The sequence below is a fragment of the Clupea harengus genome, chromosome 12 (genome assembly GCF_900700415.2).
Source record: "Clupea harengus chromosome 12, Ch_v2.0.2, whole genome shotgun sequence".
NCBI classification, from domain to species: domain Eukaryota; kingdom Metazoa; phylum Chordata; class Actinopteri; order Clupeiformes; family Clupeidae; genus Clupea; species Clupea harengus.
The window spans coordinates 15,357,392-15,378,101 of record NC_045163.1 but is presented as its reverse complement, the minus strand read 5'-3'; the positions used below and the strand labels follow the sequence as shown (position 1 = coordinate 15,378,101).

Below are 20,710 nucleotides of genomic sequence, written 5' to 3'. Positions count from 1 at the left end.
CTCCGTCGCCATCATTAGTCGTCCACAAAACCTTTGTTTCCACCCAGAAAGGGTTAGTTTGCTCCATGTGACCTTGCTCCGACAAAACAGCTGACAAGATCTTTGAAAAGGTTAACTTCCATTTCCTCCCTCACAAATAAGATTTAAATATCAGCCCTTTGAGGAAGGATGCAAATTACATTTGGCAGTACCCCCGATTGTGAACTTTTTCTTTCTTTCAAAAACAAAAAAAAAGTATTTTGCGGTCACCATTTTGGCAAATAAGAGTAGAAATGTTTGTTGAATAACCGAGAAAATGCATATTTTGTGATTGATTCACGAATGTGCCTTAATGTCCCTTGGGTCTGAAACCATAAATTCATGACAGACTTTTCAGCAAAAAGAAAATAAAGAATTTTGAAAGAAAGAAGTTTGGTTAAATTTGACACATGGACTTTGGAAAAATATTTGCAGCGGAAACCAAGTGTTGGGTAACAGCCAATCCCCCCCCTTCACACACACACACACACACACACACACACACACACACACACACACACACACACACACACACACACACACACACACACACACACACACACACACACACACACACACACACACACACACACACACACACACACACACACGCAAAACAAAAAAAAGTTAGCCAACCCTGGAGGGAGGGAAACAACCTGACTGGAGGGCTGTCACATAATTGTCAAAGGGGAGAGCAGGCCTCTCAAAACCAAAGGATCTGACAACAATGGCCACCTCTGGGCCCTCTAGGTTTACAACTCTCCTCAGGAGCTTTGGGCCGAGCTTTAAGAGCCACAATGACTCCCTGCCTCTCATTGTGTCGATGCGGCCAAGTGGGCCATAATGGAAAGAGGATTCAGCCGACGGTAACAAAGCAGGAAGGAGTGGCTTGGGAAAAGATGGGGTGGTGGGGTGAGGGGGGGGCTATGAGGTGGGTGCAGTTTGGGGAGGGGGTGATTGGGATTTGGGGGTGGGGGTATCCTAAGCCGACAGTCAACAAATGAGGTCAGTGCGAATTTCCATGAAACTGGGTCAATTAGAACCCCAATGCAAGTAATCGCTGAGCGCTCCAGCACACATCAGTGGGGCCGAACTCGGCAAAAAAGGTAGAGCATCTTTAAAACGCTACTTATAATCCCCCAACTGCTGTTTATATAACAAGCTGGAGCTGTGCCTGCCCTGAGCACACCGAGGCCGCTGGCTTCTTTCTGTGGCCATTACCGGGGCCCTGTTTGTCCTGCCAAGCCCATCTCAGGAGATGGAGGAGCCTGCACACAGAGGAGAGGGGAAGAGCTAAATTCAATCCGTCCATGTGAATGATCTCCATCTCCTCCTCCTCCTCCTCCTCTTCCTCTCTCTTCTCCTCCCCCCCCCCCCCCCCCCCCCCCAACCATCCCTCTGATTGGGTGAAGTTGAACTTTGGGTGTCAGTTGGAAGCTTGATTTGAAAAGCAAAACACGCACAAAGAAATGAACAACAAAAGAAGAGATAGTTTTGTCACACGGCGCCCAACTTTAGCATTCGTAGGCAGTCACAGCCTGGCCTGACTGAATACTGAGTTGTCAGTATATAGGGAAAAAAGGGGGAAAAGCAACAGATATAGAGAGCGAGACCTTGTTCTGTAGTGGTTTTCGGAGGGTCTTCACTCGTTTCACTGTCCACACAAAAACCTCAGTTCAGTTCTTCAGTGCATCTCAACAACATTTTGTTTGGCTCCAGAGCATCCTCCTGAGAGGTATGCCTATTTGTACACCTGGGCTCAGTATTTTGGACATAAATACAACTCTCATAAATGGATATCAGGCCTGGATAATAATCTCAAGTTACAAGATGGAAAAATTCACCTAAACAAAGCCCTGGACAGCTAAGGTGTGTAGGCCTAAACTATGTAGCTAGCATAGTTTAGCATGCTTAACAGATCCTGCATTGTGACTAGTGAGCACCTGTCCTACAGGTTTGTGTGTGTGTGTGAGAGAGATATGGAGAGTGCGAGACATCGTGATACCGTAACCCGAGACGTTCGGTACAAGCAGGGGCCTGTAGGGAGACCTCAGACGTGCTGATCGTCCATTTCTCAACAACTGCAGCGCATTACTGACGAACAGCAGCACCGGGCTTACTTGCTAGTGTTTCCATGCAAGATGCACTTGACTGCATTTCTAACGCCCCACTCACGTCCCAGTCCCTCGAAACGGACCGCTTGACCTATCCAGCAAATATTACATGACAGACCTTGCCATCCACAAAACAAACTCTCTTAACACCAATTCCATCCGTTTCTCGGTCATCACGCCTCTGACAGTTTTGCGGTTAAAATGTCTGATCTGGTACAAGTTTTTAAATAATAGATTACTGGTGGTGGCAGTTCCCCAGTCTTCTCTTTGTAAACGGCTGAGCGTGACAGATTTCATAAAGGCTTTATGATGACGGCACACTTTATGGAGTTAAAAATACCGCTGACAGCACCTCTCAGAGGCATCAGTCGGTCAGATGAGAGGGGCACCACTCATTCTCCACACAGAAACGCCCAAAAAAACAAAGTTCAACTGATTAAGAACAAATTCCAACTTTTTTTTGCCAAAGTCAGCACTGCCAGTGTTAGTATCAGAATCAGACAGTGCCGCCTGGCAACGGCGAGACTGACAGTCCTGGAGGCTCGTCACAATGGGCTGCTTTGCTATGGCATTCTGGGTCATATTGGGTCATTTGATTTGATTCAACACAAACACATGGATGAACTTCAAACATTTATCCTCAATCCAGAACAAATGCATACATTTCTGTGTGTACATACAGCGACAGTCAGCATATACAAGGACTTATACTCTTGAGCAATGCTCGGCCTTGGCTAACACTAATAACACCATTTAGCAGATATGGTGTGTAAGAAGGTTGAAAGGTGAAACCTAGAACACTCATAACTGCACTAAATAGCGATGGAAGGAATACTGAGGAAAAAAAACAAAACAATGCCCAATCAAAGCAGGAGACGCATTCTCATCTACTGTGTTCTACTCGTACATCAGGCTTTACCATTACATTATAACGACTGACAGAAACAGAAAGAAATGGAAGTGAAAAGATACAGAGAAATGGATAGAGAGACATAATGGGAGAGAGAGGGAGGGAGGGATGGAGGGAGAGAGATGAACATGGAAACTGAGACGTACAGTATTCAGACAGAAAATATGGGAAAATAAAAACTGTCCAGGCCTCAGGATACCATTCCCGAGAGCATAACAAACTGTAACCCAGATATGTCTGCTTGGATTTTGCACACAACACAGAAACGAATCTGAGCAAAAGAAAAGCCACCTGACAGGTGTGGCTAGAGCCATCCCTACCACACGTAAACATGCACGCACACACACACACACACACACACAGCAGCTCTTACAGGAACCATACACAGAGTATAGTATTAAAAGTGATGCTTTTAATGCCTGCACACACACACACACACGGCAAGGAGACTAGGCTTGGTAAGGATGGAGAGAGAATCTCTAGCCTTTGGTCTCATGGCATTTCAGCTCTCTTTTTTTTTTGGAAATGCAGGAACACACACACACACACACACACACACACACACACACACACACACACACACACACACACACACACACACACACACACACACACACACACACACACACACACACACACACACACACACACACACACACACACACACACCTTTCAGCAGAGTTGAAGCACATCTGATTGAGCTATCTTTAAAAAAATAAAAAAATAAAAAAGAATCTGGAACAGACTCTGCTCTCCTCAAACCAAAGAGCCACATTTAGGCCTTGGCAGAGACCAGTGGAGCACAACTCTTTCTGGAGACTCTTTTGGATGTCCCCTCCCCTCCTTCTTCCTCCTCCACCACCACCACCACCACCTCCCTCCTCCTCCTCCTAAGGGCTCCTGCATTCTTCTGCTGTCTTTCCAAACCAGCCGGGCTCCTCAGAGGCCCAGCAGCACTCTACAGGCCCAAAACGTACACAAATAACACTTACAAACACAGAGAGCGAGAGAGGGAAGGACACACACACACACACTGGGGCCTCCTCTTCTCTCCTCGCTCCTCCTCCTCCTCCTAGTGTTCCTGATTGAAAAAACACTCCCTACAAAAGATCCATTCTGACCTCTTGGCAGGCTTTGAACGGCCGGCCATCGAGCACTTTTGAAACAATAATGCAGAAATACCACTGCTGGTGAGACCACGCAGACGTGGTCAGCCAGTTACTGAAGGAGCCTGTTCCAAGGAGCAAGAGGGAGGGGAGGGAGAGAAAAATACAGAGAGAGGGACAGAGAGGAAGAGAGAGAGAGTAGGAAAGAAAGAGCGAGAGAAAGTCATGGTCCGATAGAGAATGGCGAGAGAAAAGAGGAAGAAAGAAAGAAGGGGAGAAAAAAAAGAAGAGAAAAAAAATGAGAGAGAGGTACGAAGTGGCTGTAGGGGCCTGCGAAAGGACTGTGGCCTGGAGTTCTCTGAGGGCTCCCACAGCACTTGGATTTGCGTGTGTGTGTGCGTGTGTGTGTGTGTGTGTGTGTGTGTGAGAGAGAAAAAGAAAGTAAAAAAGTGAAAAGTGTGTGTATGTACTTGAGTGAGAAAGCAATAAGGATTGTGTGTGTGTGTGCATGCTTCCAGCTGTTCCAGCGTTTTCTGCTCCCCAGGAGCCCAGCGGAGGCCTGTGCTGTGTGCATGAGAGTACGGGGACCCACCCCTCCCCTCTGATGCCGGGGCGGCCTTCCCATGATCCTCCTGGGCCGGGTTTAGTCAGCTGTTCTCAGAACCAGCTGCAGGAGAGCAGGCGGAACAGAATCAGAGCTGCCCTGCCTCCTCATCTCCCCCACTCCCCTCTCTGTTTAAACACCTTCCTTCTCACTGACCAGGAACAGACCGCAACAGGCCGTAACAGAACAGAACACAGCATAGAACTTTTCTGGTCATAAGCGAAGTCAGATCTGCTGCTGCGCTGGTGTAAGCTTATCCTTTTTTGGTGCATGCATACTTATAACAAATAAACACAACAACAATTGTGAAACCCTAATGTGAACATAAACATAAAGGCCCACTCCTGAGAACGGTCACCATCTCTGGAGGGCAGTGACCCTGACAAACACACAGGGAAGAATGAGAGAGAACCGGTTTGAGAAATGGCAACTTTTATGCATTTATGTAGCCTAGATCACACACACACGCGCGCGCGCTGGCGCACACACGCCAGAGCTTTCTCACAGACTTCACATTCTGATATCCGAGAGTTCATTTTAGCCCGAAATGACCTTAGCTGAGCCCTGTAAAGTAGCTAAGCAGTGGCAGCAGCAGAGTGTCCTGCAAACACCAGCACACTCCTCACACAGATGAGCATTCTCATCACAGGCGACGTCAGCATGACTCCTCACCCTTGACATTTGACCCCTAACAGGTGTGGTCCAGACAGCACAAACAGCCTGGCAGATACATTTTCCCCTCTAGGGGAAATCTTTAAGAATGGACCTGGAAACCAGTTAACCTCTCCTTCAGGCAGAGAAGCAAAACAGACCACCTCAAACGCTCTCTGGATCAGGACACCTCAAACGCTCTCTGGATCAGGCCACCTCAAACGCTCTCTGGATCAGGACACCTCAAACGCTCCCTGGATCAGGCCACCTCAAACGCTCCCTGAAGTGGAGGTACACAAACTGGGCAGGTCAGGACATGGATTAAGAGCTGCAGGAGGAACTCGATGTGAATCCAGACAGAGAAAGAAAGTTCAGAAAAACACATGAAGGCAGGAGGGGGATGAAATGACACGGGGAAAAAAAAAAATTCTCCTGGAGTTCACTCCCTGACAGAGCAGCCGTGGCACGCAGTCAGAACCCTACGAGCGTAATTCATTTCATTTTGTGTCTCACTATCACAGATCGAGACGTCCTGACCAATTCCATTACCATGCAATCATCCGAGAGGCTTGAGAGGCACAGACAGCACGGCTGCCCCTGATGATCTCAGCGGACGCCAGGCTGCTCCTCACGCCAGGCCTGCAGTTGGACGGAGGTGAGTGCTGGCCCTTCTCCACACAAACGGACCAGCCAAACACGCACAGCAGCACAGCACAGCCCAGCTCAGCAGCAGAACCTAGCACTAGCGGTGACGACAACAGTGGCGGCGGTAGACCGGGCTGGGTCTGGAGAGTGAAGCCTGGCCTCAGCCTTGAGACTCGCAGCACAGAATGAGACCGGCAGTGCAGCCCACAGTCACAGTGTGGCCAAGACACGCAGAGCAATTGAAAGGCAGAGATTCTCAATTGTCCATTTGGGGACTGGTATAACTTGCTTGGTCGGTCATCTTTTAGAAGATGTTTGATGGACCTTCCTGTCCTTGACGTGAGGTCACTAGCCTTCTCTGCATGGATAATCCTCAGCCACTTCTTTTGACAACAGGGTCCACATTCAAGGGATCACAGCAATGCCACTGAAGAAAGCTAGATTTCACTAAGAATATCTTCTCATGATGCCTTATCAGTAACTACAGTACATTCACCTCTAAACTCCAGTAACTCCTTGTCTGATTTTAGCTACGGCAGACTATTCAAAGCAACTTTCCTGTTGGTGTAGGTTGTCTGACTACTACTATACCCACTTTGATCAGGGTTTACTGCCATTTTTACTAATTTGTGATCATCCAAGCAAAATTACTCTCCCCAGAAAATGTCTGTGATAGGATTTTTAAACCGTTGCCTCAAATACTGCCTTAGCGGCTAAATCACCATTTCCAAAAATAATGACATCAAATACAAGGCACAAAACAACACACAGAACAATTTAGACACACAGAATGCATTATTATAGGGCTCCCAGCATTATTATTGATTCTTAACTTGCTTTTATTTTGTAATTTGTGAATTGTCTTTTTTCATTCAGTTATTTCATAATGTAGGAGTAATCGAACATCTTTGATTTTTTTTTTAATATAAGTGTAAAAATGTCTCATCTTTTGGCCTGGGACACCAACTTAAAACACTTTTAGCACTTTAAGAAACTATTAGGTGGACCGTTTTAAGATTTGGCACAGTTTCATGAATTGGACCGAATTTTCTCAAGAAATTCCATGACGTGACCTGCTCTAGGTGAGTTGCGTGGAATGACCCAGGTGCCACGTGGATGTTTGACAATCGATGTCCAAGGTCACTGACCAGGGCCAGGACCAGTCAGTCCAGAACTTGTGTCCAGAGATCCCGCACGTAGCCTTGATCCAGGACTCAAAGGCAGAACCAGCAACAAAGCCAGTTCACTACACAGCTGAGGCCAAGGACTCACTCCACGGCCAAAACCCACAACACAGCACTGACCAACAGCAAAGAGAAGGAAGGAGAGAGAGAGAGAGAGAGAGAGAGAGAGAGAGAGAGAGAGAGAGAGAGAGAGAGAGACAGACAGAGAGACAGACAGAGAGGAGCACACACCTACAGAGAGAGAGAGGAGGACAAAAGAAAGAAAGACAGAGGGTGGGAAAGACAGAATCTTAGGCACTGAAAGGAACCAAGTGCTGGCTCTGCCACTCTGGCTCTTACAAACAATGTGCCAATACAGACAATTAGGAGACACACACACACACACACACACACACACACACACACACGGCTAGTTGCCAGCATAGCAGACAATTAGCAGACTAATATCACAAAGAAGCACAAATGAACACCCTCATATAACACATCAGCATCAATACCCACCGATGGTGTAGACGCTTTATGGCCCTTCCATCTGGGGTGGGGTGGGGTGGTGTGTGTGTGTGTGTGTGTGTGTGTGTGTGTGTGTGTGTGTGTGTGTGTGTGTGTGTGTGTGTGTGTGTGTTGGGGGGTATTCCTTTGTCTATTTCACCTATGGGTAGATCCAGCCTTGACCAGTAACACATCCTGAATGTTGATAAACAGAGGCGGGGGTATTGGTGAGGCCGGGGGCGTGTGTGGGCAGACAAGGCTGAGGCCCGGCTTCTTCCTGACGGAGCCTTGGGTGTCATTGGGAGCACAAACACAAACAGATCCATCACCCTCACGCTGAGCCAGGGAGACAGACAGCGCGAGGCCTGATGAGCCTCTCCGGGGGCCCTACACTCCCCCCTGTCAAACACGGAGACCAGGGGTAAGAGTGAGACAACCCTGCCTTACAGACAAAAACCCAGACCCGGGGACACCTCAGAGACCACATCTGGGACACATAAATGACTAGACATGAGACATCGAAAAAAAAAAAAAAAGTAAGTCAGAGACACAAGAACACCTTAGAGAGTATGTCTGGAATAGATAAATGTCTCGACTTGAGATGCTGGGAGAGTGAGTTGGATGCACACAGAGAATTCACATACAGTATATGCTCGGGTTAGAGCGACCTGAGCGTTCACTTTACAGACAGAGGTGAAGGCTCCTCCATCCGAATCTTATGGATTGCCCAGGTGGTCCGTCAGCAGCACAGGTAAACATGATGTATAGACTACACTCCACTCAAACTGATAACTTCCAGAAAATGAAAAGTGGTCACCTGAATTGGACATCAAGTGTCCTGGACCATCAACATGGCGGGATGCATCGGCTTACACCCAAAATGATTAGCCGAAATCAGGCAGAATTAAAATTAACAAATTAGAAATCCCTTGTGACATTTTATATTCCAAAGATTCTAAGAGTGGCCATTTGACTTTTGTTTGAGAGATGGCGTAATGCCATTACATTTCATACGTCATGGCAGGTATGGTTCAGGTAGAGAAAAGCAAAGTCCTTCACGATCGCACCGCAAACATTCTGTGACAAATGGCAGCATAAGATCAAAAGTGGAATCTAGGCAGTAGGCTAAATAAATCTGTTGCAAGAAGGTGATATGAATGTGATTATTTCCTGAAGAACTGCGAGTCATAAGGTCACAGAGATAACCGCACTTCTGGAACGCATATATCACGTGCATCGTTTAGCTTACAGAGTAACAGAGAGGATACAGGTACGCAATAAGATTACAATGTCAGCAAACACACTGCAGGTAGCATACTAATATTATAAAATTACTGGGTCTAATATGCATCAGTATCTTTACTTTTTAAACTCAGTCATTTTGTGATTTTAGCCATTTTATAAAATAAAGTAGCCATTTATTTACAATAATAAAACATTTTTTACACTGACGTCGGCAATGAAAATACACTTTGATTATCTCAAGTGATATTTTCCTTTCAGATACGGATGCACTGCATGGCTGTAGGTTATTTTCTGCATAATGAACAGCACTTACTGTTGAAATAGCATGTGGAGCAGACGGTGGCTAAGGCAGCACTTGTTCGCCATGTGCCAATGTGCAAATTTCAAGCAATTCTAGCTACAGTCTGAAACCACTCTAATATTCAACGCTGCAATTCAATAATGGAAAAATAGTGTCTTTCATTCTCTCCTTCTCTTCCTCCCTCCTTCCCTCTGTCTTTCTCTCCTTCTCTCGCTCTTTCTCACTCAGCCCCACTTTCATTTGAAAACTGCAAAGCCCTCATTCTAGAGAGAGTGATTCATCACGCTACCTTGCATATCCAATTTCTATTCATTCTGCCATGACTGTTAGTGTACGCCGGGAGAGAGGGGGGTGGCTTTTTCACAGCGCACGGATGGAATTATGATCATTACCTTCCCTCCCTCACCCCTCCTCTTCCCTCACTCCTCCCCTCTCCTTCTCTCTCAGTCTTCCATGCCACCGCCAAAACCCGTTCACTCTTTACACTGAATTAACCACACCGGCTCACTCTTACACTCCTAAATATGTCATTTAAGGCGTATTCTCCTTTAGGGCCAGGCTCCATGCAGAGGCCTCCTCAATCCATTTGTCTCGCTCATGCTTCCATAAATCCTGATCGGTTCCTGGGGTTCGCTGGTAAATCGTCATGCTCGCTCTCTCCCTCCATCCTGCCCTGCCCTGCCTGCCTGCCCCCCACCCACCCTGTTGTCAGGTAAATAAAAATGATTAGGGCCCAGTCGATAGCCACACATAAAACACGGGTGTGATGAGACCCAGAGAAATAAGCTGTGCAAGCCATTCTCTCCCCACCCCCGCACCCCACCCCACCCCACCCCTTTCATACCTATTCATTGAACAACTGATTCTGTTGCAAAACTGGTCGAGTCGTAATGTTGGCCATAAAAGGATGACTTACTCCTGTGTTATTGTGGAATGCAGTTATCACACAAATGTGCTTCTATTCTGTGAAACAACAGCTCCCCATGTCAGTGTGCCAGGAAACTTAACTGAACTGAAATTACTTCATCTTAATTATTTGGATTATTCATTAACATGTAACATCAAAATAATCATACTACCAGTGTACTTTGAGGTATAAAGACAAAACTGCTAACAGAAATTACTATAATCCAAGATTGTTTGTGGTTGTGCTTGCAATTTCGATATTAACATTAAAGCACAAAACCTTTTGGGGGTGGTGGGGGGGGGGGGGGGGGGGGGTTGGATTATAGACCCCACTCACTATTAGATTTGTAGAACCCCCCCCCCCACCCCAAGAACTTCCTCCCACTATAGTTGTAGCAGGCAGCCCAGTACAGTAGTGGTGGTGTGTGCCTGTGAGAGCTTCTCGGGTTTGCCCTCCCATCTCTCCCCTCATCTCATCTCCCCTCCCAGCCCTTCAGGCTTGTCTGGTTCTGGAGGTGACAGTTAATCATACGTCACAGGGAGTGGAGCTACACAACAACGTCAATAGAGGGGCGGAGAGGGTGGACCTGTATGGGCCTGTGGCTCTGTCTGAGTCTCTGTGTGTGTGTGTCTATGTGTGTGTAGTCCTGGGGGGGGGGGGGGGGGGGGCAGGGGATTGTTTACTTAAGGACAGGACGTTTGAGTGTGTGTGTGTGTGTGTGTGTGTGTGTGTGTGTGTGTGTGTGTGTGTGTGTGTGTGTGTGTGTGTGTGTGTAGACTGGGTAGGCACCTAATGAGAGGGCCCCATCTGAAGACCAGCGTCGAGTAGGGGGTAGAGGGTAGGGTGGTTATTACTCATTAGTCTGATGCATGGAGACTTAAGTGTTGAGTAAAGCAGACTGGTGATTTGCTGGAAAGCTACTTGTGAAACTCAATCCAGCAACCAAATCCCTGGGGGTTGAACGTATGCATGTATCTGTATGGTGTGTGTGTGTGTGTGTGTGTGTCTGTATGTATCTGTGTGTGTGAGTGTGTGCACATGCATGCGTGTCTAGTGTGGGGGGGGGGGTGCGGCAAAGCAGGAAGTGGTGGATAAACCGTGACCCCGGGTTGCGTTCTGAAAATGATCGGCCTGTGTCACGGCGGAGCACAGCTGCTCTGACTCGCAACTGCCGTGGGGTTAACCACGCTTCGAGAACAAAGACAAGAAAAACACGACCAGGAAGCAGCCCTTCCAATGTTACTGCTAACAGCTAGCACATATATGCAGCTAACAGCTAGCTCGCCTCATCAGCCTAACAAAGACCGCCCTGCCTCTCGGAGGCCTGGGTCAGCACTACCGTGGAGCTTGGTGTGGACTGGGTATCTTCTAATGTTCTTTCATTGGGCCCACTGGGGCCATGTGGACTAGGCTATAAAGAACATCAACCATTAAAAAAAAAAAAAAATGTCAAACCCTGTCTAAACATTTATACAAATATGACTCAAGATTTCTCATCTGGGCTCTTCCGTCTCCCTCAAAAGGCGCACATAAGCTTCAGTGCACTCCATTGCACCAAATCAACCCTCTTAAGGCAGCTCAAGACCTCCTTATGAGCAATACTTATCTATTAATGTGAGCATTAAGGCCCCATCCATCACCCCCGCAGTCCCTAGGCCTTGCCAGTGAGTCCCAAATAATGAGGATTGATTACCTTTTCAACCTCCTGAAACGCTGGGACTCACAGAGTACAGCGGAAAGGACAAAACCAATTTGCAGCGATCCCAAACCTGCGCCTCTCAATCTACCCCCCTTGAACATCCCCCAACCCCACCCCACCAAAAACCCCACCCACCCACCCCATATGGAAGGAGAGCGAGCCAGCGGCCTACACTGAGTTCTTGCATTTCGTAAACGTTTGTGCTGCCCATTCCACGGTGGGACACTCCTGTGCCGTGCGTCACGGCGCACCACGGTGCCCGCCGAAAAAACCAGGCTCTGCCAGTGCCTGTGCTGCACAGGGGGGACTGGTAACTCCTCGCCATTTGGGCTGATGATGCAGGTGCTTGACAGGGTTTCTGGGCCAGGCCCTTTTTATAGAACCCAATAACACGCAATCCTGCCGAGCCGCCTGATGCCTGATCGCTGACTGCCAGAGAAATCGGAATGCCAAAGATGGAAAAATCTGTGCCGTCCGCGGCCCCCACTGGAGCGAGGTAAGCCTGCCTGCCCTGCCCCCACCTGGCTCATCCAGCAACCCCCCCCGCCCTCCCTCCCTCCCTCCTGGTACCCTCGGTGAAGGTTAATGGCGCAGGGAGACGAGACAGCATACAGATCAGCTCAAGATGGATGGAGAGCCTGATGAAAACAATCCCGCAGGTCTGGAGTCCAGAGATTAACTAAATATTAACTAAAAAAAAAAAAAAAAAAAAAACACCACACAAATACATACAGCTGTTAGCCCTAAGAGCAATTAAAGTTCCTCTCCCTCCCTCTCTCTCTCGCTCTTTCTCTCTGGCTTACACACAGACACACACATGAACACACATAAAATAAAATTAGATATTACCACCTGAAAACAAATGAGGCTCATCCTGTTGTCCACTGGTAATACAAGGGTATGAGAATAAATAGGCCTTCCTGTCTGAGGGGTAGGAGAAGGACTATGATATGAGTGCAGATACCTTAACACTTCTCTGGGGTCCTTCCCTGGTGTGTGTTTAAAACCCATTTTTAAGGGCAGAAGGCAAAGATCACTTTCCTGTGTAGAAATGGAATTTGTCTACATTCCATGAAGTGTCTGACACAGGGCTGGAAAATATCTCGCCAGTGCTCTGATATTCAGAGGAACAACAATGACATGAAAGGACCAATCTTCACCTCACTGAAAACCAGCGTCTGGGAAGATCAAAACTACACACCATATTCTTTTTAAACTTTTACCAAACTTCAGCCATAACACAGCCTCACTGAGTCTCTCAACAGACATGCAATTTACATGTTAACTTAAAATAATGATGTGAATAAACCCCCTTTAGTGTTGAGCCAAAGCCGGAACCAATACGGGTTTTTAAAAGGGCACTATTTGCCTGTGTCTGCCTTGCACCACAAGAATGATTCTGAATATTTGCACAAACGCATTGATCCAGCAGAAACTGCAGACGAGATATCCAGGATTAATCGGTGTATAAATCGTGTGGGGGCCTCTGGGCCCATGTGTGCTGACACAGCCTTCAGTGTGTACACACACACACACACACGGATCAAACAAGCTCACTGCACACTGGCCAGTGGCCACGGGTTGACGACTTCCACTTCCTCTTGTTCACAGCCAAACATTAAAAATGCTGTATCAATGGCAAAATAACAGTGTGCTCAGTTGGGGAGGGGAGGGTGGGCGGCAGGGATGCGGAGATCATTCTAGAACATTCAGTCAAAAGCCTGGGACAAAGTGTGTTATGAACTCAACACTTCAGGGGAAAATGACAAGGCTTTTTTTGCTGAAAAGGATATAAGAGCATGTCAGAGCACCACATGAAGAGGCTGACTACACAGAACTAGTCTGCTGTGTTAGAAGTCCATTTTAAGCCTGTTTGGACTGCAAGCAGTGACAAGTGATGGATGGTTGATTTAGGGAGGGTTGACTCCTGGGACATCTACGGGCACCATCACAGCAATTTGACTGTAGTCATGGCTAATGTTACTGGTTGACAATGTCATCTCACAAAGAAACAAATACGTTGCTTTGTTTTGCTACATTTGTGACATGGCATGTATATATCAGCAAACAGCTGGTAGTAGCTGTGAAAGGGTGAGGCGTTCATTTTAATGTTTAAAAAAAACAATGGGAGTACCCTAGTGAAAATAGTTACACCTACCATAACTGAAGCACCAACACTGCTTCACAAAGAGAAGAGCATTGTAGTAAAAATACAGAGTTGGTTACCTCCAGAAAATAGTTCAGACCCCACTGGCTATAGTTGTTTTCAACAGGGAAAACATTTCATTCGTCAACATGTCGGCTTTTTTTTTTTTACATATTAGTACACCAAAAACAGTAGCATGTCTGTAAAATCAGTGCCTGCTAGCTATAGAGACATCTCCAGTAATGGCTGCATGAAAGCTGTCTATATTGCTGTCTGTGGTGACATCAGGACAGAGGTTAATGACAGAGTGACAGTCGTCTGCAGCAGTGCTGGCTGCTGTCGGAGGCCCGGCCGTGGCCGGGAGACTGGTCTAAGCTCTTCATTTCAGCTATGCCCTCTAGCTATGCGCCAGGGTACTGGATGGCACTCAACTATTTGAATGTCGGGCGGCCAGTTGCATTCCAGTCAATCAGAGCTCTCATCTAATCTTCCATTTCTGTTCCAAACAGGGCCCTACCCTGAAACACAAGACTCGTTTCACACATTCAGGCAAAAACGCATTCGTGAACACTCGGCGAACACATCAGCTAATAACAAGCCGATTCAAGACACTAAGAGTCAGATGTAGAAAACGTACAACGTACAATGGATACTACCACCGAGAAGCATACGGGCAGAAAAGGGTTCTCCGATCAGTCTGGATCTTCTGACCCTTGTATGAGAAATCTCTTGTAATATCACTTGTTAGAGGACATACAAGTTGAAATGACTTATTATTTATTGAGAAAATTGCAGCACATAAACACTAAAATGTGTTAGAATTAATCAGCATCATGCTTTCATCAAATCTGTTCAATGAACGTAGCATTTGAAGGGATATAAACAAATGGGCAAAACCAGACAAGTTCTTTCTCCCTTGAACACCGTACAATTCACAGTCTGCAGTCAGTCATTCTATAGCCTATTATTCGTTTCAGATGTGTCATCTGGCTGCTATATGTTATGATGTGAGGCCTGGGTCCTGCCTTGCACTTTCGGGAAACCACAGCAGTACTTCCTTGGCATTGCTCAGTAGACCGACTAAATGCAGTGCAGTGTTTTTTAAATGGACATGGTCTTCTCTTGGGTTCTTTATATGAGGGGAAACTGTTTGGGCATGACACCCTCCTATTGGGCCCAAACTCACACCAGCCCTCTCTCTTTGCAGCTGCGAGTGGATTGCACTTTACCCTGTATAGAGATCAAAGCCCCCTCCATAGGGGCTAGATTTCGATATATGCTGCAACTAGAGCAGTCCTCTGATGCACGGGGGCCCTGCCTCTAAACATCCGAGCTCTTAGTTTTATTTTGATCGTGAGTGCACAACCCCCCCCATTTGGGGATGGAACAGAGCAGCGGTGTGTTATGAAATCCTCTGAAACAGAAATGGCAATGGGAGAGCTATTTTGTCAGAAAGTAATTCACTCAGCATGCCACCATGGGGGTGGGGTAGAGTGTGTGTTTGTGTGTGTGTAAGGATGGGGGTTGGATCTAACGCAAACACATCAACTAGAAGGCTGTGAAATGAGGTGCAAGCTGCAGGGAGGGATCGTCAGGAGGAGACACGATCAAACGCCCTGTCACAGCCCAACACACACACACACACACACACACACACACACACACACCAAGACTATCCTCGCAGCAGGCTGAGCAATGGGGTTATCTAAAGGGATGTGTGACAATGGCCTACCACCTCCACATTAAGTGACCATTGAGCAGAGCAGCTTAGGATGGTTCACTGGTCTACGGTAGAGACCCTTGGCCAGGTTTCACAGGAGAGACAGTGACTGTGTGAACAAACTGACGGTCGCATTCCTGTCCCCGTGGCACAGCACACTGGCTCAAAAGCAACATGCTCATGCAAAATGTAAGTTCCACATCTTAAATTCTTCACTTCTGTGTACGTCCAAAAATCGTCTAAGACGGAGTCCAGATGTGCCACGCCATTTGACTGGGCTAGTTGTTTTTTTTGCTTTACACGTCACGCACACTGGAATTATGCACCAACCTCTGGCCACAGCAACGGTAATATCAGCACTTTCAGTCGCCAAAAAACTACAAAACTCCCTCGGGCATCAATAATGCACGAGACGCAATAGGATACGGTATAGCTTTAATTCAAACTGCTGTTTTCAGAGGAGAATGCTGACAAGAACTTGGGCAATGGCGAACAAGGCTTTAAATGCGGCTACTGCACACCACAAAAGAACTTCACTCATCTCCACAGTGTCTTCTTAGTGGATAAACTCATTTGGACAAAATAATTAGCAACTCAAAAAGGGAAAAGTTTGTTTCAGTGCATATAACAGTCAGTGTTCAAATATGATAGGATGTGTCAGTGTAGTATGTCCTTTAATTAGTATGCAGTGTGACCCCCTGACCTTTGGCCTATTTGACCAGTGGCAGACCAAACTGACACAAATGCTGAGTGATGCGGTGGGTGGAAGAAATTAACTTGACCCTGTTGGCCCAGGCAAACATGCACATGACATAATGATTTACATAACACTAAAATGACATTCCTTCTTACATGTTAAGAGGTTTTTTAGCATACAGTGACATGATGCCATTAGGGACCTATCTAGGATAGCCAAGAGGTGCTATTATCATTATGACATTAGCCTACCTAGCGGACGTCAGCATTCTCATGAAGCGTTGTCACAACCACATAAACACAATTGTGTCTAAATAAATGACAAGGATTTGATGGTGTATTACAACACAAAGCCATAGAACTGCTTTGATGACAAAATAATCCAAATCTGCAGGGGTAGTCCATCTGCCTACGTGCTGTTGTAGTTTGTCTCTCCTGCCTATACATTTAATTAATTTGTTTGTTTTAACCAACAACTCAAAAGAAGGGGGGAAACATAAAGCATATCCCTACAATTCAGTTACTAACCATAAGCCTCAGCACACTGACTACCCATGAGCCTCTGCACTGAGTGTACCTAACTGTCCCCCTCAGCTCAGCTAAGAGCTGCCCCTGGTGCCAGAAGATTGCATCTTTTATTTATCATTTCTTGGCTTTATTTTTGCTGCAAATTCCAGACCAGGATGCAATCAGCCAAGACTCCCCTCCCCAGTCACTCCCCATTCCCCAGCCTGTGGGATCAACCCCCCCCCCCCCTTCAAAAAAGGGGGCGGAAAACAGCCCCCTGCTCTCTCTCCTCCCTCATAAAAAACTAAACACATTCCACCTGAACCCACTGCTCAGGCAGCACACAGTCTTTGATGTATGATGAAACCGTCCTGTCAAACACTGTCAGGAGCAGCTGCATAGAAACGCCAGCTAAAGATGCAGAGGCCCGAGCGGCACTATTGTGAGCCGAACCCCCATTCTAGGGCCGAGAGGAGGGCACACTGCCCAGATGAAGCACTGCTGATCCAACAACCCATGGAGGAGGGGGGAATGGTCATGCAGAAAATTACGTTTGCAGATTGCACTACAATTCAAATTAACCATAGAGAGTAATGAGATTAAAATCCTGAACCGCCTCCAAGGGCGGAGAGCCGTTGGGAAACTAATTGCAGGAACTCTAAACAAAGGTGGTGAGAATGCTAATGCAGATTCCAGGTATGAAACGGTTTACTTGAACACGAACTCATTTCTGTTTATGAGTGTGTGGCGTGTTGTGGTCAGACGTCTGAAGGACACTTTAATGCGGTGTGAACTGTGAATTCAAATCACGTTCTGACAAAAGAGCATTTCTGAAGCAATTAGCTAGCTGGAAATATATCGCAAATGATCGGGTTCCATTAAAAATAGAGGATCTGCAGCTTTAAACTGCCAGTCCTCCCACCCCTTTCCAAATCTCTTCTATTTAACAAGCAGTGAAAAGAAATAAAAAGGCGCTTTTGTTTGCCTTCCTTTTGGAGGGTGACAGAAAGCTGAAAAGACACAAATGAACATGAAAATGGGAACAAAGTGCCAAGCTCTCAATGGGAATGCCTGACGGCTATTTGATATGCGCACTCGCTAAATAAAACCGAAATACTGGGCGGTTGAGCCTGAAACAAAAATAGCAACCAGGCCACAATAAATAAACAGCAGCTCCAAATGTTAAATTAATTGTTAAGTCAAGATTCTGGTTAAAAAAAAAAACACGGATTTTAGCTGGCGTTCCACTGGCTCATTGCTGGAACAGCAGAGGGACGTTAGCTACGCCAATAACCTCCCCCCATGCGTTTCACTTCGAAAAATAAACACAACAGACAAGCGACGCAAATTGTCCTTCTATCAAATTGTAACCTATAAAAAGCAGCAGGATTGCTAGGGCTCCAGGTTAGCTGTGAATGTAGAAACAAACAGAATATTGTTTAAAACCACAAAGGGGGTAGTCAGCCATTTATGTCTACTTCCGTGATGTTTTTTTTCCTATGTGAGACGGTGCAAAAATGTACCGTCGACAGATCTTACTACATATGTGCAACATCATTTGGAAATTTGTTTGGAACGTTTGTCGATGTTTGGGGAAATACAATGAGAAAAGATTGTAATCCAACCCATACATTCCGTGTAGTCCGTGAGCCTAGCGCTGTGCTATGTAGCGCTGCTTGGGTGATTTAAAAGCCCGTAGTGTGAGAGTGTGTAGGTGTGTGCGTGCATGTGTGTGTGTTGTGCCCTTTGTCGCTTCATTCCTCCCCCTTTGTTCATGGCAAACCCAAATGACTTCCTCCACATACATTGTTTTCTGTCTAAATGTAGACGATTGTACAGCGCCAATAAATTGTAAAGATTTGGTCGAATAAGCCCAGGCGAGTATTAAACTGAACATTTTATCTCTCTGGATCCACACACTCACCGACTTGCAATACGTTGTCCACACAGCCACTCTCCAGTAGAGCGATGCCCCGGCGGAAAGGCAGCCGTGTCTCGTCGCTGTTCTCACCGCTGGCCGTAGTCTCATCTCCGCCTGTATTGAATGAGGAGTACATGCAGATCTCCCGTTCGCTCCTGGGGAAAGACCAGTAGACGATCCTTCTTTGAACAGGTTCTGGGATCCTTTCGAAACGCTCCTCCACCCTTTGGAACGGCCACTTCTCCGCTACTTTCCTAGCCGCGATGTCCAACAGAGATTCCGGGCTCTGGGTCTTGCTGGATCCCCCTTGGCCAGTACCCGAGCCGCCACATACGGTTCCACCGGCCCGTTGGCCTTGTCTGCATGTCGTGTTATACCCGGGTCGGCAGCAGAGCCGTTTAGCTGGGGGCTGCTGAACGCGCTCCGCCATGATCGCACTGCTTTAGCAGCACCAGCGGAAGTCACCGTAGCATATAAACGGGATCAGGAAGGGAAAGAGGTTCCACTCAGATCGATTGTCTGCCGTCTTTGGGCAATTTGTCCTTATTTGGTAAAGTGGGCGGTCACTTGGAGTGTTGTCAACTTCTCTGTGTGGACAAATGAAGAAAGGGGCGGGTGTTGTCGTCTGGGGTTGTGCTAAATAAGGAATGGAAGGCGGAATTCCTGCTCGTCGGCAATCCTTTCTGAGGCCAAAACGATTTGGAGGGGTACTGAGAGGGTTGTGTGAATCCTGTGTTTAACTAGGCTACAGTCAGTCTGTAAAAAATAACACATTTCAGCTAAAATATACCAGCTTCAGGGCAGGATACAGTTAATTATTAGACTACAGCGGCAACTATAGCCCAACAAGCTAGGGAAGGTGGAGCTGCTGGCTGGGAAATTGACACAGGCATTCTGTTCCCCCACCCCCAATCCCTCGCTTCAGGGCGGTCTCAAACCGGGAGAGTAACACCCTCCGTGACGCTTATGTGTTGTGAGAAGGATGTGGGTTGGCTTGGGATGTCCTAGCACGCAACTTTACCTTTAAACCCTTGTTCCATTTTTGGAGGCCGATCGTGACGTCAGGTCTATCCCGCCCCAAAACAAAGGAAATGGAAGTTCGGGGTCTGTGTTTTGAGACGTGACTTTAGCTCCACTGGTATTTAAGATAAACCTATATGTTGGGCTTAAAGTAGGCTATTGAAAGACTTTGTTGACCCTCCATAGAATTGTTATTGTAGGCCTATGTAGCGTGTTACTGAAATAACCCTAAGAATATTATACCTTAGCCTAGAAGAATATTTGTGTCCTACATAGGATAGGCTACTACACATGTATAAATAAATGAATAACCTATGTATGACAATCATTTATTTATTGTACCTTTCTGTTGAGTTGTAATTGCATTTTAATAAACCAAGTTCTGCAGCAGTGCAGTTTTGGTCAGATCAGCAATACTTTTATCGGTAATCTTTTCCATCCATTTCATGGGATTTTTAGGTCTGAGCTCTCTTTGCAAGAACTGCAGCCTTAGTTCATATGTCCAGTGTGCATTCTACACTGTTGCTGAAAAGAAAAGATACAAAGAAAATGCTGTCAATAGACTGACTATGATTTTTCTTAGCTTTTCATAGCTTGCCATGAATGTACACATTGCCTTTTATAGACATCTTTGTCTACAAAAGCCACTCAACATTACTGTTACAAGCTATGTCACAGATCAACAATTATTTTAGGTCCGTTTGTTTTGTCCTATCTCCAATTAAAAGCTTAGAGGAAATTAACATTTCAAAGGGAAGCACTTAAGAGACTTGATTATAGAGAAACAGGAAGACATTTTTTTCTCTCTTCCATGTAAGTCTTAAATG

The 20,710-nt window shown here is 46.4% G+C and overlaps 1 protein-coding gene across 2 annotated transcripts in view; it reads right to left on the bottom strand.

Annotated features, from left to right (window-relative positions):
• Nucleotides 1-19,503, bottom strand: part of zswim6 (zinc finger, SWIM-type containing 6) — a 52,664-nt gene extending 33,161 nt beyond the window's left edge. Inside the window, exon 1 of one of the 2 annotated variants that reach the window (XM_012817247.3) lies at nucleotides 18,867-19,503. In XM_012817247.3, the coding sequence (XP_012672701.1) occupies nucleotides 18,867-19,293 (427 nt within the window). In that variant the 5' untranslated portion in view covers nucleotides 19,294-19,503. The remainder of the gene's footprint in view (nucleotides 1-18,866) is intronic. The other variant, XM_031577158.2, reaches the window with a different exon arrangement.
• Nucleotides 19,504-20,710: the final 1,207 nt, after the last annotated feature.